This window comes from Sardina pilchardus, chromosome 15 (assembly GCF_963854185.1).
Source record: "Sardina pilchardus chromosome 15, fSarPil1.1, whole genome shotgun sequence".
Lineage (NCBI taxonomy): Eukaryota > Metazoa > Chordata > Actinopteri > Clupeiformes > Clupeidae > Sardina > Sardina pilchardus.
The window spans coordinates 11,842,511-11,859,926 of record NC_085008.1 but is presented as its reverse complement, the minus strand read 5'-3'; the positions used below and the strand labels follow the sequence as shown (position 1 = coordinate 11,859,926).

The 17,416-nt window shown below is 44.6% G+C and overlaps 1 protein-coding gene across 1 annotated transcript; it reads left to right on the top strand.

The window, feature by feature from the left end:
• The first annotated feature begins 2,789 nt into the window (after positions 1-2,789).
• On the top strand, positions 2,790-14,601 carry LOC134102619 (tetraspanin-1). The gene is made up of 7 exons (XM_062556777.1): positions 2,790-2,846; positions 8,803-9,009; positions 9,579-9,653; positions 12,582-12,680; positions 12,941-13,084; positions 13,699-13,782; positions 14,098-14,601. The coding sequence occupies exons 1-7, from the start codon at positions 2,790-2,792 to the stop codon at positions 14,155-14,157; spliced, it is 726 nt and encodes a 241-aa protein (XP_062412761.1). The 3' UTR covers positions 14,158-14,601.
• Positions 14,602-17,416: the final 2,815 nt, after the last annotated feature.

The following is a 17,416-nucleotide window of genomic DNA, read 5'->3' as shown; positions in this document are numbered from 1 at the left end:
GGGCTGCTGCGCCTATTGTTACTCGCTACAGAGGCAGCACAAGTGGAGGGTGTGCAACCAATTGGTTTATTAACAATGCTAAGTGTGATCGTCTCCCTGCAGCGTTTAAGTCGAGGCAGTCTCGCTAAAGGATTGGACATATCTTTGACCTCACGCTAAAATGCTGGCAGGGATGATTTTTTACGCTGTAATGGGTTTTGTATCAGGGAAGGAGAGTGGAAATTAAAGATTAGACAAATAAATCGAAAATGTGTAATTTCTTTTTTTTTATCATCCACACTCTCATTTTTTTTTACTGTCCCTCTACAAAGATTGTTCCACCTTTCTGGTCGTCTATTATTCTCTGGCAAGGATCCAGCCATTACCATAAAACTGCAGAAAGCCAGAGAGAGACGCCCGAGTAAACACCGGCGTATTCTTTGTTCTCGGCCCGCCGCTCGTCTCAGCGGACTCCTCTCCATTACACCGCTGATACTTGTTTTGTGGGTTCAGGGGTCGCATCTCCCCGGTAGCCCATAAATAGTGACTCCATCTCGGGGAGCTCCTTAATGGCTCCGGCTCCTCCGGAGCCTGGACCCCGGCGCTGCTGGATGGATCACCTGAGTGGCTGCCCTGGGGGGGTTGGTGAGGTGAGGTGGTGGTGGGGGTCGCGGGGGATGGAGGTGGTGTGTGTGTGTGTGTGTGTGTATGTGTGTGTGGTGGGGGGGGGGGGTAATACTCAATCCAGCCAACCTCATTAAGACGCCTCCTCGTACACACACACCCCACCCCACCCTAACCTTGTTTTACGGGCTCGGCCAACACCTTAGTGGTGACCGGTCCGTGCCACCGTCGTCATCAGGGTGATGATGAAAAAGTGGCCGCCTAATAATTTCCTTTCTTCTCAACCGCCAGAGTATGCACAGAGATTATTAACTGGTTTAATAGCTAACGATGCCTGACAGGTGCTCTTCCCGCCGAGATTAAAGACTTCAGGGTTAATGATGGTATTGGTGAGATTGTCATAACTCACAATAGGGCCATTAAAGTGATATTACGGGGAGGACCGGATCAGATATGTGTTTAACTCCAGCAAGGTGGCATTGGGTCATCTATCACTTTTTTTCATGGGATTTCACTGCCCACTGGGACCTTAACGAGATGTGCAAAGAATCCCCAAACTGGGAGATAAAGGGAGGGAGAGAAAGAAAGGATGAGAGAAAGATGGAATGACAGAAAGGAATTACAGGTAAAAGAGGAGACTGTGTTGTCTAATGAGAGAGCAATACAGAAAGAAAGAAAGAAGGAAAGAAAGAAAGACACATAGGAAGAAAGGAAGAAGATAAGAGAGAAAGAAAAAAGATATCGAGAGATAGAAAGAACTAAAGAAAAAGAAAGAAAAGAGAAACAAGAAAGAAAGAGAGAAAGGAGAGTAATGGAGTACCCAGGTATAGAAATTGTTGAAGAGGAGAAAGGGTAGAAGTCCAAATGAAAGAGATACTCTTTCCCAGTGCCTTTTAGTTCTGCTCCCCTACTGAGAACAATGGCCAGAGGAAGCCTGGATGGCTCCAGTACTCCCTGTTTCATGCCTACTGGTCCCTGAGATGGGCTGCTAATACTCCGTAATAAAAACTGCTAATAAGATCATACATTTCTTTTCAAATATGGATGGCCAAATATGGACACTTCCTCACATTTTAATATGTGGGAGAGAAGGGTCCTTTCAGCTCTCCTTTATGGAGTGATACTTTAAATCCTTTTTGAAGTATTTTTTTTCCCCCCACTTATTGAGCAGAATTTTTTGTGCGCACTTTAAATGACTGGAGAATCTGAGCTGCACGGCGAGAGCTTGATTTGATTAGGTTCTTTGTTTTCTGTTGCGCATTTCTCATTCAGCAAAGTGGACAAAGAAAGAGACTTTCTCGCCAGGCTAGGCCATCAATCATCCACCTCAGTAAAAGACAACACAATGGAGAATTCATAAACACAGAGCACAGAAGAGGGTCCAGGGAAGTCAGTGTAGTCACACTGCCCTCTAGTGCCGGGTGGTGAAAGCGTCACCCAGGAGAGTCACACAAAGGAACAAAGGCCAGCACACACTAAGTGTGTCAGTTCATGCAACCCTGAGAAGACGAGCGCCGAGTCAACTGGTGTGTTAGCCGGCCGGGCACGCTTCATTTCCTGGTCAATTTCTGTCTCATCTGGCACTCGCTGATCCCAGCCTCGGTGCGTGGGTACCTCATGATGCCGATCCTGCGCAGGATGTGGAGACCGATGAAGTGCAACACAACCCCCCCCCCCCCCCCCCCCCCCATCTCCACCCCCCCCCACAGACACTCCTCTCCAAACGCACACACTCGCTCCCAGGTGCTCACCAGGTGTGCTTCACCTGTCCCAACCACACCCATCTCTTTGTGACTATCTGTGCCTCTTCCTCGGGCACACATGCACACACTCACGCAGATATACATCTGTGCACACTCTCAGAGAAAGAGACACAACACACCACCACAGTCCACTGCCTGAATTCACACCAGTCTCAGCTCAACGAGAGTGCCTCAACACAGGTGAGTTTCGTGGCACCCTGTCTTTCACAGGTAAACACTGATTTTAGATACCGGTAATACATGTTGCTAGCTCTTTCATTCAGAATCAGATGTGGCACACCATCATTGGGTTTGGCTCCTGGAAGAAAGAGCTGTACCATGTTTACTCAAGTGTGGGCATTACTCTCGGCCTATATATGCAATTTACTCCCGTGAGACCTCATAACATATTCACGCTGTGATGTTTTTTATTACAGATTCAACATGGGGTGCTTCACATTTGTCAAAGTAATGATGATTTTGTTCAACATGCTTATCTTTGTGAGTATCCCATTACCTCCATTTACTGCGTATGCATGTGTACGTATGTGTATGAGTGGGAGAGAGCCACTCTGTTGATAGTGATTGCCTTTGTTCATTTATGGCTTAAAATGTTTATGGCAACTGTCAAGAAGAAATCAGTGCGGGCGCGCGTGTGTGTGTGTGTGTGTGTGTGTGTGTGTGTGTGTACGTGGGTGTGGGTGTTTGCAGAGCTTGAAAGCACAACAAATTATTTACACTCACTGCAATCAGGCAATGCAAACAGATATGTGAGGGGTTACCGGCGTACTCCACGTCACTGAACAGAAGTGTTTAAATGACACCATTTGCACGCTTGCTTTCTGGCACACAGCACTTTTCATCCCATTAACTTAAGATCTTTCAATTACGCCACCTTCTCTCTCAGCCTAATGAGCACACCTAATGACACGAGAGAAACGGAGGGAAACTTTGTCATCAGTAAGCACATTTTTTTTCCTTTTTTTTGCCACCTGGATTAAAGAGTCATTGTCGATTGAACCACAAAGTGTGGAAACCATGCCAGTTTTCATGTTTTTTTTTTGTTTGTTTGGTTTTTTTTGTTTTTTTTTGTCAGGCTTGTTTCTTTTCTCCTTGGGGAAAATTAGACTATACTGTAACAGAAATGGAATCGGTTGACTGTTTGATTGGTTGGTTGGCTGGCTGTTGGTCAGACGGTAATGCAGTAGCTTAAAGTATATAAGAGAACTGGACATGAGACCAGTGTGAGGGATCAGGAGTGATATTTTCAGAGCATCATGTCAGCATGAAGCTGAAATATGCATTGGTATGGTCTGGACACCATAAGTCTAATAGCATAAGGCTTGTAAAAATTGTATTTTTTTCCCCCAGTGGGTGATATCTAATATGTTAGTTTGCATATATATTTCCAGCGTGAGCTCCGTGTTGGAATTCAACTTCAAACAATAAAGTGAGATAGAGAGGGTGAAGAAAATCAAACAGAAATGTATATTTCAAAAGTGCGTGGGTACCGACTGAAGCAAGGGAAACAAATGGAGGGGCGATTATGCAAGCGGTGGGCCTGTAAAGTTGAACAGCTCTCTCCTTCATCTCCTCACGCCAGCATCTGGGGGAAGAATAATTAAGGAGCTCCGCCGCCACCGCGCCTCTCTCCCTACAATCCCCTCTGGTCTTGGAAGCACAAATATTTGGAGATACAAATACAAATACCCAAGTAGATTGAAATCATAATATTTTCTCTTCCCACACGCTATGCCTTTTTGCTACTGCCGGCATGAAATATTCAGATCGGACTTGAAATTGTATGCTCAGGCTCTTGAACTCTTCAAAAGTTTTTTTATTTGTATTTTAATGTAATCTGTTGAAATGTGCCGTTTCCTTACGCATTCCCATTTCTCAGGCACAGTGGGGTCCCTCTCCACCCATGTATCCCAATAGTCTGTCAGTAGGACTCAGGGAGCTGGTTGCGCTCCTTTGCATTTTTTGCTGGCAATGGGCTTCTTTCCACTAGTTTAATGGACTCCATTTCCCTCCTCTGCTGCGAGCCGTTTCATTTCCTGTTCCTGGTCCCCCTGACATGACCTGATTTACATGTGATCCGTGCCAGGTGCGTCTTCCTTTGACACGGCATCCGACACACGTGGCATTTCATCAAAGGATTACTCGCCTAAAAAAAAAAAAGCCAATGCCAGCCGTAATTATGGGATGCTAGGAAAAAATGTTGGTTGACAAGGAGTAAGGGGTAATATATTGTATCGTATTTGCCAAGATGGGTAGCGATTGAGCATAGCCAGCAACAAGGGGAGGGGGGTTGGGGGTGGTGGGCAGGGGTGTGGTGTGGGGATTGAGATGGAGGAGGGTTTGAGAGAAGAGACCCAAGGAAGAGTGTGTTCCCAAAACCAGCTGGATGGGGTGGGGTGGGGGGGGGGGGGGGCGTGGAAGGAGAAAAGTGAGATTATTCTCATGTGGAAGCCATCAGGCCTGATGTGGGGGAGGGAGAGGCAGAGGCAGGCTGCCTTTCATGTACGAGCAGACAGCCGCCAGAGCGGCTTCAGAGTGCCGGTGACAGGCCAGATTGGCTGTGACAGGAAGTATCAGGTTTCCGAGACGCCAGAGACGAGGGGTGGCGAGGGGGGGGCGCAGAGGCGGCACGCGGAGGCCAATCCCGCTCCTTTACCCGCTCGCCTCCGACCGGCACCCGCAAGCGCTTTGAGGTGCAAAAGCCAAAAACGTGCTTGTCACGAGAGAGCAAGGGAGCTCTGACACGTGTGTGGGAAGATGCGTTGTGAAACCTGCTCGGAAACACATACAGTAGATTAGACTCAAGTCCCGTGCTGTTTCTGCATCTGTGCTCTTATTACAAGCAACACATGTGGTGTCATTCATCATATCTCTTAGCGGCAATTTTTTTTTGCTGAAGCCATGTTTTCCTGGCCCCTTAATGCACATTAGTGTATCCTGATAAGAGTGAGGAGGGCACATCATCTGATCACTAACGTAAGCCTTCCTTTCATTCTGAAATGCAGCTCAACGAGAGCCACAATAGACATTTGAAAGTGAGTTGACCACAGTTACCACCAATTATATTTATCAGAAAATGTGTAGATTGGGTTTTTAGAGAGCCAATCATAGGGTTGTTCATGGACTTATATTACCCTTTTAGATGAAAAAAAACAGTCTTCAACCATATGACATTCCATTAAAGGAGAATTCCGGTGTGAAATTGAGCTTAACTGTACCGAAACATGTTAAGGTGTACTCACACGTGTTTTAGACGCACTTTCACTCACCCCCAGCATTCCGAACTCCTCCGTTTTCAGCCTAGCTTACAGTAGGCTTGAATCTATTAGATTGGGCATTACGTAGCCTATGCAGCTAAATCGCTATTTTTAAACCATTAAAAAGGTTCCAAGTAACTCCACACTGCATTGGTTGACTTCTGAGGGTCCTGACATTTAAAACGAGATGCTTAAAACTTTGGAAGTGCAGAGGAAGTTTATTAAAAAAGACTGTTTATTCAAGCAGTACCTTCATAGAATCTCTCCGCTGGGCGCCATCTTGTGGTGAAGTCGCGATAAGTCGACTGACGAGCACAAACGAACAGGAAAGACAGGGGGACATATTGCAAACATTTTGAGCTTTGTTACTCATCATGCTCATGTAGACAGTATAACTATATATTTCCTATGGAATTACTTTAGCAATATGTTCCCCTGTCCTTCCTGTTCGTTCGTGCTCGTCAGTCGGCTCATCGCGACTTGATTCCAAGATGGCGCCCAGCGGAGAGATTCTATGAAGGCACTGCTTGTAAACAGTCTTTTTTTTAATAAACTTCCTGTGCATTTCCAAAGTTCTCAGTGTCTCGTTTTAAATGTCAGGACCCTCAGAAGTCTACCAATGCAGTGTGGAGTTACTTGGAACCTTTTTAATGGTTTAAAAATAGCGATTTAGCTGCATAGGCTACGTAATGCCCAATCTAATAGATTCAAGCCTACTGTAAGCTAGGCTGAAAACGGAGGAGTTCGGAATGCTGGGGGTGAGTGAAAGTGCGTCTAAAACACGTGTGAGTACACCTTAACATGTTTCGGTACAGTTAAGCTCAATTTCACACCGGAATTCTCCTTTAAATTAAATGTCATACATTCCCAGCAACTCTGGAAGGACTGTTGGAAATGCTTGGCTCCAGGTGCTGTAAGTGGCTGGAGTATTTCATAAAGTAATATATAATATCCACCACATAATGACTTGTATTACACTTCACTTACTCCACTATAAATTATATGAGATGTAATGGCTCGGCTAAGAGGGAGTCTTAATGAGGTGTTGGCCAGTGAAGTAATTATGGTGCTTCAGTGAGTGACTCTGGTGTTTATTACGGAGGAATCTGACATTGGGATGGGGGAGGGGGGGGCAAAATGGTTTTAGCCCACTGCCCCAACTAGGAGTTCAGCAGTGCTATAGAGAGGCCTGAGATTTAGAATCACAACGATCTCATCAGAGGAAGGCGCGCGGAAACACATGTCCTGGGTGAAAAGATAGCGTGTTGTGTTTCCCATAACACATCCACGCCGTAATCCCACGGCTTCCCACTGCAGGAGCGTGCAGCAGGCCAGGGCCTAAGGCAGTGCTCTTCCAGCAGGAGGGCTGATCATTAGAGGGCCTTCAGTGTGGAGTGAGCGATGCAGACCCAGGGAAAAGAGGGTCATGGGAATAGGGCAGGGTTTTCTTTGGGATGGTAAAAAAGGGGTCAAATCCTGCTCGCAGATATCAAGTGCAGGGCCCCAGGCACCCATGTCATTGTTTAAGCCAGACAAAAAGAGGTGTGAAGAAAATCCCCCCCGCCTCAGCTGATCCGCTGCTGGGGGAAAGGAAACCTCACCGTGTACAGACATTCTTCGCTCAAGTTTAAATACAGATACCTGTGTAAAAAATAGTATAAACTGATTTAACTTCTTTACTTAAGTACAAGTAAAAAAAAGCACAGGCTTCAAAATGTACATACAGTATAAAAGTAAAAAGTATCTTTGAAAGACATTTTTACTGGCTGTTTCTTTGCAAAGCTTACTGAACCTCATATCATATTAATATAATGCAAAGACAATGAAACCATTCTTGCTTAAACTAAATGAAACACAATATAGGGCTTACTGAATGTAATGAACATTAATTTCGCTCCAATGTACAAAACAATTTTCAGTGTCAGCGACAGACCTTGAAATATTATTAGCTGGAGCACACACTTCAGGTCTAATTAAGCCAAGTCTAATGAAGTTCATGGTTTTCAGGTTTGACACACAGCACAATGCATTCGTCAAGAATCATTTTTAGAGCTGACAACGTCAAAAAATTCTCTTAAATAACGGCCATGGATGTTGAATGTCTTGCTGCTCTGAATCTGCCCTGTCAGCAGTGCTGTCTGGTTCACTTTCATCTGTGGCGATACTAGGCCTACTTCTAGACCTAATTCTTACGGTCAGGTACATCACCTTCTGCTTTTCTCCAAGGTCGAGCCTCTCTTTCTTATCTCTGATGTCTTTTTATGTCGCTTTCATCTTGTTATGTCTGCCATACGTGATGTGTACCGATGGCTAGTCTGAGGGATCGTTGTTTCTATATGTCATTGTCCCATCAATTTCGATTGAAAAGCCGTCTTGATGTTGGGAAGACACTCAGTGAGTGCATGGGCAGAGTGCACACAAGTAGGCAGGTAGACATAGTAGACAATGGGGCCATCCACCCACCCAAAGCACTGATGTGTCCTTCATGTTAAAAGCAAGCAGTGGGATAAATGTGAAGTATTACCACCACACAGACTGGACACTTTTCAATCGATCCAAAATGACTGACACTGAGTGCTTTTCAGATGGTCAAGGGGCATTTGAGAGTGTAGAGCGTAAATCATCCGTGCTATTTAGTTTTGTTTGTTGGCATCTCTCGGAGGCATTCATTTATCAAAATGGGCAAACTTACTGTACTCATTACTAAGGTAATGAGTACGTTCTCCTCAATTCGTTAGTATAGATTATATGCACGGTACACTGTTGCGGCCTAACTCAAGGTTAGATTATTGTTTGTAAGATAAAAAACAGCATCATCATCTATTCTGAATGTATTGTACTATTTGTCTGTTCACATTAACACTTACTTCAGTTTGATTGTTTTGGTAATCTGATCACAAGCTGCTTCTATAGTAAGTAAGCTTTAGGTTTGCCCTCACTGTTGAGAGGTCCCCAAACGTTGGGCACCAACCCCTGAGAGTGATTGTGAAGGACTCCTCCGCTGGCTAATGAACCCTGAAGGACTCAAGACAGCTCATCACGGGGAGATTTGTTGTCCTTGTGTTGACAACCACGGAATATCCCCAAGACACCTCTGTCAGATTCAACACAGTCCACAGATACGGTGGGCCTCTGCTGCTCAGTCGATAACCCTCCGGTCCTTTGTGTCCCTCCCGCAGCTGGCCGGCCTCACCCTCCTGGGCGTGGGCATCTGGGTGAGCGTGGACGGCAGCTCCTTCCTGAAGGTCCTGGGCCCGTTCTCGGGCAACGCCATGCAGTTTGTCAACGTGGGCTTCTTCTGCATCGCCATCGGGGCGGTGCTGGTGCTGCTGGGCTTCATGGGCTGCTACGGGGCCCAGAAGGAGAGCAGGTGTCTCCTCATCATGGTAGGTGTCTCACACACCCCAGCACCACCGCCTGAGGACGGCTACAGGGTGGGGACTGGCGAGATCATCTTTCACTGCGATATTTAGATGTAGGTCAGGGAGGAATTTCCAAGTAAACACAGAGTTTCAGGAAATCTAAGTGAGGACAGTATAGCTGTTGCTGCTTCAGGGGATCTGTCTGTCACAACTGTTGAACTGCTTTACCAAGACTCTTTATATGCACGCCACCCGCTGGGGCGCCACTTAGGGAGATCATTAGCTATGTGCTCGGATTTAAATGTCAGGGAGTGTTTCATCATCACTCACTGTTTGCCAGAATGGTAATGGCACGTTGTCATCCATTCTTTTGTGTGAGCTTTGGCTGGCTTTTGCTGCCTTTTTTTTATCACTAAAATCCTAAGCGCAAAATAACAGCCAAATTCCTTTTTTTTATCACTCCTTCAATATAAGCCCTATCACAACCTGTATTGTTCTGACACTGAACAAGAAAAGGACATTATTGTTAATTTCAATGTTTTTTTGCCAATGCTGATTCCTCCTTTGTCTCCTTGTCCTCCTTGCTTTTGCAGTTCTTTGCCATCGTCCTGATCATTTTCATCGCTGAGGTGGCAGCTGGAGTGGTGGCCCTGGCGTACTCGTCGTTTGTAAGTCTCCGCTCTCCTCCCTCCTGCTCCCTTTGTGTTTTATATCCATGTAAATTCCCATCATATCCCGATCCGTCATTAAATTACGGGGTTTGTGCCTGCCTCACTACATTTGCCCCCTTAATGACTCCCGGACTGCCTCAGGCAGTGTGCGACGGCTCTCACTTTTAGCAATTTATTATACTGGAATATTGAAGTTAAAGCATTTTATATGCAAAGCAGGCGATTTGCATATATAGGTTCCCCCGTTTAGTGAAATGTATAATAATTACAACAATTTGAGATGAGTTATGCATAGAGGAGGAGAAAGAAGAATGCATCTCTACAGACAGATGAAAATAAAAACTACATTTTGTAATTAAAGAATCCATCAAGAGTCCATGGAAAGCAATGATGCCTCATGCAAAATCCATTGCCACTTCCAAAGAGGGGGACAAGTTAGCCTGACAAGTGCTTGCCTCAGAGACCGGCGTTTCACAGTTGTTTGTTGTTTTGTGCTGTGAGCCTCGGAGAGGCTGGACTCCCAGGTGCCCCAGTGGCTCTCCTTGTACCAATATCCAGCGCCGCTGCCCAAACTCTCCGCAGACCCCACATCAAACAGCAGCCCGGGCGCAAGGTGATTGCAGCTGTCGTCCTTGGAGGACCCGTTGTGAAATCGCCCCGTGGCTATTTTGTGAGAGAATAAATCAGCTCGCCTGTCGGCATTCCCACCGCAGTGCCCAGTGGGAGGATGGCATCCCATCAAGCACCTGGGCCATCACTCTGTTGATGCGTGTACATGGTGGTTTTTTTTTTGGGGGGGGGCTGAGGTGGTGGGTGCCAGTGACAGTCACGCGTCTGAATTATACATGCCATGTTTGTTGCTTAGGGGACATTAGCTATGCACATCACCATTTAATGTGCTGTTTGTTAACATCACAGTCATTCAGTCACTCATTTATTCATTAGCATGACAAGGGAAAGTGTAGTTTTAATAATGTATATGGCAGCCTGTGAATATCTGCCTATACCTGGTTTTTTGATCAGATAGAGAGAACACAAAGCAAGGCAATAACATGACAAAATGCATTTGAATAAATCGCCTATTTGGAGGCATACATTAGAGCTTAGATAAGAAAACAGTGAGCAGTGAACAGTGAGCTAAATTACATATGAAATGCACAGTTGTTTTTTTTCCACTCCCGTTCTCACTTTGCTTTCAATATTTTCTGTCGGATGCACACTTTGTATTTCCCTCTAAACCACTATGGCAGTTTTCTACCGCACAGGAAATGCAATATCCTCAGATAGCCAAGCCTCAATATAACCAATTTGGCCACGCATTAGGCGTTGCCATATTTCATTACAGTCTAGTGGCCTGACTGTGGAAAGCAGAGCGTGGCAGCTTGGTTTAGGTCAGAATTTTGCATTTCAGATGTAATCTCAGACGGAATATATAGCCTACACACAGCATGTTGGGAGAGGTATGTTCCATATGCAATAAACTGAGAAGGTCAAGGGAGTGATGTTGTAAGTTACTTCTGCCTTTTTCCGTTCTTTCTTTGTGCTGCCTGGATTTGGTTGAAACCATAGATATTACATTACATTACATTTGGCTGACGCTTTTTTTTTTTCTTACAGTACAACATGGTAAAAAAAAATTTTTAAGGTTTTAAGAGCAATTCTAACATCAATTTTACAATAATAAAAAAAAACACACAATAAGTGCATCAATAAGTGTAGTAAGAACCGTATTGTTGAAAGTATCACTGAATAATAGTGTGGACGAAGCCATGGTCTGCTGGCGAGCTGATTATGGATTTGATGGAGAGTGGGGACGGGAACCCTGGGTTGCTGGATCAGCACGGGAGGGGAAAGTTATTGGTGGTGCGCTTTGTCCTGTCAGTGGTGTGAGGGAATGCCCTGAGACAGTGATGGATTAGCCTGAATGTAATAACCCAGCTGATCTGCGCCCCTCTCCGCGCTTCACGGGGGACACTTTTAATTGTGGCTTGTCTCTGCCGCAGCCCCACGGGCACTGCCTAACACACCCTTTACGCAGGCACAGGCGCACACACACACACACATGCACACGCACCCACACACACACACACACACACACATGCACACGCATGCACACACACACACACACACACACAAATACACATACACGTGCACATGACTCACTTGCACACAGATAGACGTACAATTTGACCCCACCCCCACCTCCCGTCTTTAAACAAGTCTTTGTGTGTGGAAAGTCATGTGGGTTTATTAATCAAACCCTAACAAATAGTGCCGCCAAAAACAGGGTGAGAGGGGGCGAGAGAGACAGAGAGAGAGAGAGGGAGAGAAGGAGAGAAGAAGGGAGAGCTTAGGGAAAAGAGACGTAAAGAGAGAGAGAGTCAGAGGGAGAACGTCCAAAAGCCTCCTATGTGCTGCTATTCTGCTTTGCTGAACAAAGACAGTTGCTGCTTGAGTGCATCTTCTGGATGTTTGTGATCATCAATATGTTGGAGAAAAACTATTTAAAAATAATGAAATAAAGCACAAAAAAGCATTAATATAAATGTAAATGGGATACATTTGAAAAGAATAAATCCCCTAGTCTTCGGTGTAATTGCTTTGAGAGAGCGCTCCCATCCTAAGTCTCTTTTGTTGGGCTATGGTTGTGATCAATCCCATTACTGATGCTTGGAGGCTCCAGATCACTCTCAACAACCACAAAAGCTGAGGACCATTGATGTGGGGTGAATGGCATGTCTCAGAAGTTAAAGAGCGTTGAGTGTGTGCCATGTATGTCAAATTAACTTTAGTCATCTTTTTGGCCTTTTATTAATCAGTGCCTTTCACTATGATACTAAAAAGAATAATCTTAAAAGCATCCTGTGTGTGTGTGTGTGTGTGTGTGTGTGTGTGTGTGTGTGTGTGTGGTTGTCTTTTTCCCAGGCGGAGGGCATTCTCAAAGCCTGGGCAACCACAGCATTAAAAGAAGAGTACGGCAAAGTGGAAGTTGTCACAAAGATATGGAACACCACCATGACCGAAGTAAGCCTCATACAAATTAACTTAAGTGTGTTAAAAAGCCATTAAAAACTAGCATCGCATCCATGTTTCATTGTTTTCTGTTCGGTTCTACATATCAAACCATTTTCACAGTTATGTATCATTAATAAACTTCCAATAAAAAAAAAACAATCTAACCATAAGTATGAGGTACAAAGAAGAATCATTTGTGTGAAGTTCAAGTCCAAAACTCAGCTGTTTCTCATTATATGAAATTAAAGTTGAACTTTTCATTGTTCAAGCTTAAGTGCTGTGGCTTCACCAACTACACGGACTTCCATGACTCCTACTACTATGACCACAACACCCAGAACTACCCACCGGCCTGCTGCATTGGCCACTCCAGCCCCTGCAGCAACACTACTGCCAAACACAGTGACATCCAGGTGAGACAGAGAGCTCTGCTTACTTTACGCACACTACTGCCAAACACAGTGACATCCAGGTGAGACAGAGAGCTCTGCTTACTTTACGCACACTACTGCCAAACACAGTGACATCCAGGTGAGACAGAGAGCTCGGCTTACTTTACGCACAAACACAGTGACATCCAGGTGAGACAGAGAGCTGTGCTTACAGTACTTTACGCACACTTCTGCCAAACACAGTGAAATTCAGGTGCTGCTTACTTTACACACAGAGTAAAAAAAAAAAATGTTTTTGTGCTGCCCTGTCTACGTGATAAACAATCTGTCAAAATAACCGTTGCGCGGACACAATAGCCCAACAGGCAAAACATCGGCGTCAGTGTTGTGCATGTTGCTTGAGATGAAAGCATCTGGTAAATGTGAATGTAGATCGATGTATGTGAGCGTGGTGAACGAGCACTATTAAGTTAAATGGGTATGTGCTTATGTGCTTGCTTCGAAAGCTTTCCAGTTTGTCTCTAAGCTGTTTCACACTTCAGGAGTCAGCAGTGTGTGTGTGTGTGCGTGTGTGCGTGTGTGTGTTTATGTTGTGCTCAGCATCTTGGAGTACAGTGATTGTGTTCTTCTCTCAGGGCTGCTTTGAGCAACTGCTGACGATCCTCCAGAAGAATGCCAATATCGTTGGAGGAATTGCCGCGGGTATCTGTGGAGTGGAGGTGAAAGCCTTTTCTTTACCTCCCTCGCATTCCCTTTTTCTTTGATTTATTTTCCATCTTTTCTTTTTGTCATCCAAATCTCATTTGCTATTATAGAGAACTGTTTTGCATGTCGAACGATCCGTGACGAGAAGCACATAAGTGTTTATGGCTTTTTGTACATTATCTGATTTGTCCAAAGGAAATGGGCGGAGGCTTCTGGAAAAACAAAATGTTCCACGGCCTCCCATTAGGAGTTGTTAACAGAGAAGCGGCAGCAGTTAAAACACACATGATTCACCCAGTCACTGAAATGCACTGTGTGTTCTCTTGCAGGTGGCTGCTATGGTCGTGTCCATGTACTTGTACTGCTACCTGGACAAACACGCCAGATAAACGACTGATCATGGCCTATATTTCATGAATTATAAATGTGTGTATGTGTGTGGGTGGGTGTGTCTGTCTGTCTGTCTGTCTGTCTGTCTATGTGTGTGTGTGTGTGTGTGTGTGTGTGTGTGTGTGTGTGTACACAAGCATAAGTTTCTACTGGCTTCTCTGTCAACATAAAACAATATAACAGAGACTATTTTTAGGAGATATTAACATTATGTAAATAGTTTGAAAAAATAATAAATTGATCAACATTACGTTGGAAACAGCAAAAAAGAATGAGATGCTACATTTAAGAAATTCTTACTGCTCCTCCTAAACTGTATTATATTGAAAATTAGAGTTGCTTTATCACTTATTAGAACATGCCTTAAAAGAACCTTGGGGACATTTTCATGTATAACCAACTAATATTATTTCAGTAAATTAGACAATAAAAAATGTTGCTACATCATATAATTATATCATCTTCATATGATATTGTCTGTTGTTCTTTACAATGCCGTATTAATATTTTTCCATGACATTGAGTGTTCCTTTTCACTGTGAACACACTCATACATAGTGCATTGAGCTGCTGTTTATGAATGCAATATGCATGCCTACATGGCAACTATGGGAAATATAAATAATGTAGAAGGTAACCCAGGATTACAGTGTTGTTTTTCTTCACTCTCTGACACTACTGATGACCTACACAACAGCCAAGAAGGCAACAAGCCTCTCCTCATATTCTGCTGCTCTGATCTCCAGCCTAATACTGTAAATTCTCACTCATGTTTGACTACCATAATGACACCAGTGTGCATGTGTTTTCTGAATGGGGGGGGGGGGGGGGGGGGTTACCAAAGAGAAATGCATTGTGCGCGCAGATACGGTATCTGCCGTGGCCAGCCTCAGTGAGCTAGATGAAAGCTTTCTGGAGAGAGGGGCTCGGCATGCAAACAGCACGCCACAGTGCGTCTCACTGCATCTATTTGTCATCGTCTCCCAGATTTGTGTGGGTGGGTGGCAGCGCTGCATGGCAAATATTGATGCAACCGAAAGGCTTTGTTTGGATGTGCGGTGTGGCATGGAGGAGATGTTGGTTATTGTTTCCTCAGACTCTCTCCATTCTTTGCGTACCTCAATTAAATGAACCATAGAGCAGATGTGCACTGTATGTGTGCATATAAAAATTCCTGAAGGACAATTCCAATTGTTGTCAGTCAGATGATAAATTGTGAGTTGTGACTAAATGAGCTTACCAATTTATGTTCGTTTTACTGCAAGGCGTCATGCTGTATATAGGGATTTGCCTCCATATTTCAACTGCTGTTAAACCAATACATCAATTGACATACCAGTTATGGTCATTAATCAAGTTATTGTTGTCATTGTTGGCAATCTCCTTCAGACTAAGAATTGGTAATAACTTTTACTTTTTCAAACACTAAGTATCTGTTGAAGTTGTGATTTATGTGATTAAGACAGCAGACATAAGTTAGGATCTAGGCTTCATAAATTTTCATTAATACTTACAAGTACGTGACTTGCTATAAAAGATCACGCAGAGTACTCTGCACTAAAAAAACATCTCAACAGCGATTTGCGTGAGTTTGGGGAAAAGACACTGACTGCAGAGGCGCACTACACAGGTAAAAATGGCATTTGCAGCGGGCCCGCCACTTAAGTCCCTTTCTCAGTCCAGTGGTTTGGGGAGCAGAGCCGCGCGGAGCGCTCTGTTGGGGCAAAAGAGAGGAGATCAGTGGGTAATGGCACAGGGAGGGACGCTCCGTCGGGTCGCATGCTGGGAGGAAAAGCGCCTTTTAACTGCCCGAGTGTCCATGTGCAAGGAGCTGGAAGCAATCTCACCCCCAGCACCAGCTCACTTCTTACTGACTTCATTGGGGAAAAGAAAATGGACCCTGAGAGTACAGAAGAATATATACACACACACACACACACACACACACACAAACACACACACAACGATCAACAATATTGAATACACACACACAATATTCTTAGCTCCTAAATCAGATCATGCGTACAGCATAGGTACACACAAAAAACACTTCAACACAAAAATATTGATGCGCATGGACACACACACACACGATGGGCTGCTCCCTCCCCACTCTATAACAGTAGTGTTATGAAATGGCTGAGCGCCCGAGAGGGTGGAAGATAACCCCAGGCCCCTGAGGGGCCAAGCAGATCGTTTTCCCTGTTCGGTCACATTTACCAGGCAAATTGTGTAGGTCGCATTTACATAGATTTCAATAGCCACCCTATTTCCCCACTCGGCAGTCATTTACCTGGCATGAGGCTTCCCCTGCACGCCCAGTGGACAAAGGAATCAAATCAGAAATTACCCAAGGGTCCACTGATGCCGTTTCTGCCTTCACCCAACTGCAATAAAACACATTATGTGAGAGCCTGCTTATTAGCCACTGTATGAGTTTGGGGAGTAGTTTTACACAACAGTACCCTACAGCCTTGGAAATTGCTGGTAGGGTTGCTAAACGCAACAGTGGGGGGATGTGGATGTGTATGAACCTGAAGATGGACTGAATACACCACCAAATAAACAAAGGAAAATTCTCCGCGCTTCTGCAGTTGTGCGACAATTCTGGTGCAACCAGGCCAGGACAGAAGTATATGAAAGGAAGAGGAATGCCGGTGTTTAGACGTTACAAACGTCTTCATCAGAGTCCTGGGACTCTGACTGACGTTTCGACATTACAAACGTCTTCATCAAAGTTTTGCACCTAAAATAAAATAAATACAAAAGAAGACATCGGTGTCGCATCGGCCTTCCTCTTCCTTTCATACACCACCAAATACGTATTGTTCAAACGACAAGGCTGCTGGGCTGACTTCAGACACACTTACATAGAGACAAGGACAAAGTTATTAACAGCCCTTTTATTTATGACCTCCGCCAAGGAGGTTAGGTTTTCATCGGGGCTAGTTTGTTTGTATGTTTGTCTGTTTGTCTGTTCGCAAGATTATGGATGGATTTCGATTCAAAATTGTCATAGAAGGTCTGAAATGACTCAAGGAAAAAATTACATTTTGGGAGGGATCTGTATCACCTTCTGGATCCAGGAGGCAGTTGTTTTTCGCTTGGCGGAGGTTTGCACTCTCGGAGTGCTTTTCTGGTTTAAGGTAGGGGCATGAAGACAGCCAGCTTGCTCAGGGTGTGCTTTGTCACTTCTTCCTCTTCGTACTTGTTCAAATCTATTTCCTCGTCCAGTCTACAATGTAAAATCAGTGGGAG